Below are 6,895 nucleotides of genomic sequence, written 5' to 3'. Positions count from 1 at the left end.
ATGTCTATTTTTATTTTTTAACACAAAATAAGATTTAAAAATAAATAAGGAATTAATAAGAAAATAAATAAGGAATTAACAAGAAAATTAATCAGTAATAAATAATAATAATAATGAGTCAAATGTCTGTATTAACAGTTCTTTAATCTTCTTCTGAACATGAATTGTCCTGAACATGAGTGGAACATTCATCAATCAAACCCCTACTAAAACATCGAAAAAAAAATTACAATCCTACCCTCGTTTTAAAGCTGAAGATGTGCCCAACAATAATCCGCGGTTCAATTTTATCCACTGTGACCAGGTAATCCTACATTTTATAATTAGTCCCGTCTGTGCTAGTGCTGATGCAAAGCTCCGTCAGACTGCACATCCTGTTCGCGCATGGGTCTCCTGTCAATCAAATCAAAATCTTGTCAAATAGCAGAGATCCTAAGCATAAATCATAGTTCTGGGATGAGTAGGCCTACTTCTGTAGTTATAAAGCTTTAATTACACTGTAATTAAAGCTTTATAATATCATATCAAATTCGCGGGCCGCACGAACATTAAACTTTCATAATAAGGTGGGGGCCGCAAACTATCATCCCGCGGGCCGCAAATGGCCCACGGGCCGCGAGTTTGAGACCCCTGATTTAAAGTAAGTACGTTTAATATGGGTGTAGTATCCCCATGTGTTCAACAGAGGGCACTGTTGTATTGGGAGACAACAGTTTCACATGCAATGCTTCCGTTTTAACAACTTGAGGGTTGTGCCTGAAAAGAAGTGTTTTAAAACTACTTTCCCACGAGCGCATAAAGCAAAGATCCTTGCTTTGGTTTAAACGTGGATGCAGCATGATGACTTCAAACCCTGTCACCGGCATAGTGGATATGTAACCAATAAGAAGGTCAACAGATTTCTGATAGAAGTTTACTATTGGTCCAGTTTATGTTTCATCAAATTATAAATGGGCAAAAATGTAGATTTACTTCACCTTTTTAATAACACACAACTTGTACTGAAAGAATAGGTACCTTCAACAATAACAATAAGTTGCAAAAAAAACAAATGCTGACACGGTCTTCAAGGGGGGAAAATTCCTCAATGTACTTTTAAAGTCCAGAAAATTGCGAAAAAATGTCCAGCGTTTGGGGCATTTATTGTAGCAAAGCTATTTACAAATGCGTATTTCAATCCACAAATGTGTAAAAAGAATCCGTCTCTGTAACCACAGTCACAAATGTGAACCGAAAATCTACAACTGTGCGATTGAGATCACAAATGTTAAAAGAGAATCCACAAATGCGTAATTGAAATCACAAATGTGTGACAAAAATCTGCAAAGTAGACATTGATTTGTATGCGCAAACTCATTGTTAAATGTGACTTTTGCTTCAGTCCTGCCGTGGACGCGTCACAAATGCGTGTGGCGATGAGCAAATGAGAGGCTTGACTGTGGCTCCGCAGCTACGCATGCAGACCACAAGGGGACGCTAGTACTCTACCAGCCCAGTACCATCCATAGATACAAGAATAACATGGATGGTATCAAGTATCATTTATTTAACATTCTTTGAATTGGAATGCAAGAATAAAGTGGAACTAACTGCATTGTTTGTACATTACACATCGAATTCACTTAGTCAGTACGTCTTTATTTCTTCAGTCCTCCACATTTAACATCTTGTCATATAACTAAATACCCTAGGCACGACTGCCCTCTAGGGGTAGTAACAAGAACATTACATATCGATACGCTAACAAAATGACACAATAGAATCACTGAAGCAAAAAAACAAATTATAAACAAAAAACGGATGACGCTTCCCTACACCCACCACTTGAAATATTAACAATGCATCCCTTTATTGTATTTAGTAAAGACTTGTTTTTAAACAAATACATTTGTAAACACTGCACACCATATAGCCTCCATCGGGACATCTGTCTGCCGTAGCTGTAGAATACTAGCGTCCCTTTATGGTCTGAATGTGTAGCTACGGAGCCACATACACGTCTCCAGATACGCGTTTGATAATCGCCACACGCATTTGTGACTCGTCCATGGCAGGACTGTAGTAAGAGTCACATGTAAGAACGCAAGTGTTTACAGATCATTACAAAATTATTTTTCCTCCTATCGCGGGGCGCCCCATAGGCCGCATACATACTTTTTTGCGCCACTGCATCTAACCATGGGTTTGAGCATACAAATCACTGTACATATTTGCAGATTTTTGTCACACATTTGTGACTTCAATGGCGCATTTGTAGATTCTCCATACACATTTGTGACCGTAGTTACAGATACGGATTCTTTTTACATATTTGTGGATTGAAATACGCATTTGTAAATTGTTTTGTTACAATAATGGCCCGTATGTTGAGTTTCTCACCTTTTTAACACTCTATTCGCATTATGTAGCAATTTAGACTCTGTTTGGGCAAACAGGAAGTAAACGATTTGAGTAGGTCCCCCATGCACCATGAGAGCATCTGAATAGAACAAATCTCCAGGACGAAGCACTACGTATGAATACATTGTTGGCTTGAGCAACTTCTTGACCTGACACTCCCTTTATCTCATTCAATGCTGTACCTTTGTCACCTGTCTCATCATAGTTATACTGTGCAACTATAATAACTCCATAAAGCTTTGTCCGAAAGTCATCATCTGGATTCAGATAACACTGGTCGAGGAGGCAGGAAATGCACTTTGAGCACGTGAAAATTTGTTCGTAAACACACGTTAAACATCTTAAACATGCATCAAACCATTTGGAGCAAACAAAAAAAAACGTTTTTCAGCTTGAACCTTCGACATGAATTACGTACTCGCACTGAACTGCAATGAAGATGATAAAGTAAGTGTGAATTCACACTTGAATGTCTTGTTGACCTGACACTCCCTCATATGGCCATTATCTCGTTTAATGTTGCACTTTGGCACCTGGCTAATTGCAGTTGTACAATAATAAAGACATAAAAGTTTGATCAAAATAAGTCCAAGTGTCATCGATTAAATTGTGGCAATAAAGCATAGCTTCAGAAAGTGCACTTTGGACTTTTTGGCGATAGATTCATCTGTTCACTTGTGACTGAGACACTTACAGTGGCTCTCGGGCGAGTGAACGTTGGAAGCTTGTACACGGAGTGGGTGTCTTTGCAAGGAACATGGCCAGCCTAGTTGAGGACAGTCTCCAATGTCCAACCTGTTTGCAGGTCTTTAAAGATCCTGTCGCGCTGCCATGTAGTCACAACTTCTGTCGTGCATGTGAGCAGCAGTGGTGCGAGGAGAAAGGAAATCGATCGTGTCCGGTCTGTAGGACTGAGTTTAGTTCGATGGATGTAACTTCAAACTTGGCCCTGAGGAATGTGTGTGAGGCCTTTTCACAAGCCTCCGTGGAGGCGGAGAAGAGTTGCAGCTTGCAGGAGAAACTGAAATTCTTCTGTTCGGACCACCAGCAGCTTGGGCGCCTCGTCTGCAGAGATGCAAAAATTCCCGCTGACCACAAGTTGGATCCCCTCGATGAAATGTTTGAGGATAATAAAGAGAAAGTCCAGGAAGGCCTGCAGAGCGCAAAGAAAAGACTGAAAGATTTAATTGATATAAGTGAAAACTGCAACCAACAAGCGACGTACATCGAGGTCCAGAGCGAGCAGGTTGAAAGCAAGATCAAGAAGGATTTTGAGGAGCTTCGTCGCTTCCTGCAGGTTGAGGAGGAGGCCAGATTGTCTGTTGTGAAGGAAGAAGAGCAGAAGAAGACTCGGGAGATGAAGGAGAAGATTGAGGCTCTCCGCAGAGAAATTTCCACTCTCTCAGTCGCCATCCAAAGCACAGAGGAGCCAATGACGTATGAGCCCGTTTCCTTCATGAACAACTTCCAGACGGTGACCAAAATCCAGAAGCTGTCCTACAAGCCCGAGCTGCTCCCAGGAGGTCTGCTGGACGAAGCCAAACATGTGGGCAACCTCAAGTTCAACGTGTGGGAACGAATGAAGGACATAGTCTCCTACAGTCCCGTCATTCTGGACCCAAACACGACCAGTCCAGACCTCAGTCTGTCTGAAGATCTGACCAGTGTGAGTTGTCAAGAAGGACAGCAGCGTCCAAACAATCCAGAGAGGAACCAGTGGCACGATACGCTGGGTTCTCCTTTGGCTTTGGGAACACACACATGGGATGTAGAGGTGGGAGATAACACTTACTGGGCTTTGGGGGCCATGTGGGGCGACCCTTGTTTGCCACGTGACATAAAAGAATTCAGTATTGCATTTCGTCGTGGTGCCTACAGACAATTTGGTGACCCATTTGGATCCTGGAATCCGCCAGTGAAACTGAACAAGATCCGGGTTAAAGTAGACTCTGACGAAAGATCAATTTCCTTCTCTGAATCTCTTACGAACACTCAATTATGCAAAACAAAACCTTCCACTTGGCGATGTGTGTCTGACAACATGAAAATGTTTCCTTACTTTTGCACAAGTGATAAAATTCCTCTACGAATAATTCCACTTCCTCCTCGTGTTACGACTCAACATGTTTTGCTTCGCACGTTTGAGATCTGATTTTTTTTTTTGGGAGCACGAGATATTTTTTCTCCCAAAGAGATGTTTGTCGTGGATTGTGCTGTTCAATCAAGTAAAAAAAAACTAACAAACAAACACTGTTTTGAATCAAGATGATTGATGAAGAATGTGTAAGAAAGAACTCAATCGGAATGAAAATGTCTCGTCGTGCTTTGCCAAATGTGAATAAATCATGAAATGTGTCACAAAATATTTACTTTGCTGTTTATTCAACTATTTCAGCTATTTTATTTAATTCAACAATAAAGCATTTCTATTTCAATGTTTATTTATTTTAACATTAATGTAATTATTTCAGTTTACATTAAATGTCACTGTTTATTTCAAAATGTATTCATTGAATTTAATGTGTATAATTACATAAATATTTATATTAGCGCTTCACTATTTCAAAATGTCAGTTTAGAATCAGAATGCCCTTTATTGTCATTGTACTCAGTGTACGAGATTTATGCATTCACAAACGTATTTATTCAATTATCTAAATATTTATTAAAATATTTCAGTATAAAAATGATAAATTATAAAATTCCATGTCCAATGATATGAAACTGTACTTACATATTTCAGTATTTGTTGGATATTTCACTGTTTATTTCAATATTTATTCAACTAATTAAATATTTGTGCACATTTTTCAATCTTTGTTAACTATTTAAAGATCTCTTGCTTATTTTAAAAATTCATTCATTTCAATATTTTGTTTTTTGGAAATATTGTATTATGTTAATAGAATTAGCTTTGGCATTGACGTGACAGAATGTCAATCATTAATATTAGCAGGTTGATATTTGCTACAGATGAACGAAAAGCATTGATCAAATGAAAGTAGAAGTATGGACATGTGATTGTGCTGACTGGTTATTTTGTTTCTGACATATTACATTCCTAAGATTAAAGTTGGAAACCAGCCTTGAGGTGACCTTTGAACCAGACGGGAATCAACTGTGGGATGACCTGCCCTTGCACTTGCACCCGTGCGATGGGAAAACCTACATTACCTTTAGCAGAGAAACCGGTCTACGAGAAGGATATATAGGTGAGGACGGCCTTGTAGAAAGCAATTTTTTGACAATTTTTCTGGCTTGTAGTATTTTCCTGAACTCCAGAGAATTTAAGAAACTAAATATTGGCACTAAACTTGGATCAGTTATTGAGTCTTTGTTTGACCATTTCCTTCAAACATGCATTGGAGTAAGTTTAGCTTATTAAGGTTTATTCCCAAATACTACTCATTTTCTTGGTGACTAAATTTGAAATAATTAATATAAGGATCGTACAATTATTTTATTTTCATTATATTTGTAAATTTTACACATATTCAGTTATTTCAGTATTTATTAATTTGAACATTTATAGTTTGTATAATTAATACATAATTTAAATATTTCAATTATTGAATATTTTTATTTCACACATTATTTTGAGATATTCAATTACATTTAATTATGTCACTGTTTTCATATTTCTTCAAATATTTCAACAATTTTGGACAAATTTTCTGCTTATTTCAGTGTTTATTTTATGATTTAAATGTTTCGTCATTTGTGATGTCTAATATGACCACATTTCTTTCCAATATTTCCATCCATCCATCATGTGTACCACTTGTCTTCACGAGGGTCGCGATGGGTTGCTGGAGTTATCCCAGCTATCTTCGGGTAGTAGGCGGGGTACACCCTGAACTGGTTGCCAGCCAATCGCAGGGCACATGTAAACAAACAACCAACCGCGCTCACACTCATACATAAGGGCAATCAACCCACCGCAGATGTTTTTGGTATGTGGTAGAAAACCGTAGGACCCGCAGGAAACCCACGCAGGAAGGTCGGAGCCGGAATCAAGCCCACAACTTCTACATTGTGAGGTTATCGTGCTAACAGTGAATATATATATATATATATATATATATATTTATATATATATTCACTGTTAGCACGATAACATATATATATGTGTGGGTGTGGTTTGGCGGGATCTCACTAACATAGCTCGGGGGAGGAACCGACACAGGTGGACAGATTGAGAGAGGGTTAGCTGGCTCAAAGGCACATTTTCTGTTGACCCTTGTCGTCGTCATTGTTTTATGCTCATATGCCACAGTTTAGTATCGTTTATTTTTATTTTGAAGGAATTAAACGCTTTAAACTTTACTTTCAGTGGATTTGATTTTGTTTCACGTGTCACGGAACAACGAGCCTTCTAAGTCTCTCGGGGGCAATTATTTGTTTGATAGAAATAGCCCCCCACGAGCCCATTTAAAAAGAATTCCCAAAGAATCTGCAGTAAAATTCATTCTACTTCTGAGAATGACCCTTTCTT

The 6,895-nt window shown here is 38.5% G+C and overlaps 1 protein-coding gene across 1 annotated transcript; it reads left to right on the top strand.

The window, feature by feature from the left end:
• The first annotated feature begins 3,148 nt into the window (after nucleotides 1–3,148).
• Nucleotides 3,149–4,552, top strand: LOC148331824 (E3 ubiquitin-protein ligase TRIM35-like). The gene has a single exon (XM_088302285.1). The coding sequence runs from the start codon at nucleotides 3,158–3,160 to the stop codon at nucleotides 4,550–4,552; it is 1,395 nt and encodes a 464-aa protein (XP_088158411.1). The 5' UTR covers nucleotides 3,149–3,157.
• Nucleotides 4,553–6,895: the final 2,343 nt, after the last annotated feature.

This window comes from Idiotropiscis lumnitzeri, chromosome 8, assembly GCF_059441095.1.
Source record: "Idiotropiscis lumnitzeri isolate Australia: NSW breed Sydney's pygmy pipehorse chromosome 8, RoL_Ilum_1.0, whole genome shotgun sequence".
Classification (NCBI taxonomy): domain Eukaryota; kingdom Metazoa; phylum Chordata; class Actinopteri; order Syngnathiformes; family Syngnathidae; genus Idiotropiscis; species Idiotropiscis lumnitzeri.
Note: the sequence above shows the minus strand (reverse complement) of the source record. Positions and strands in the feature narration are given on the sequence as shown.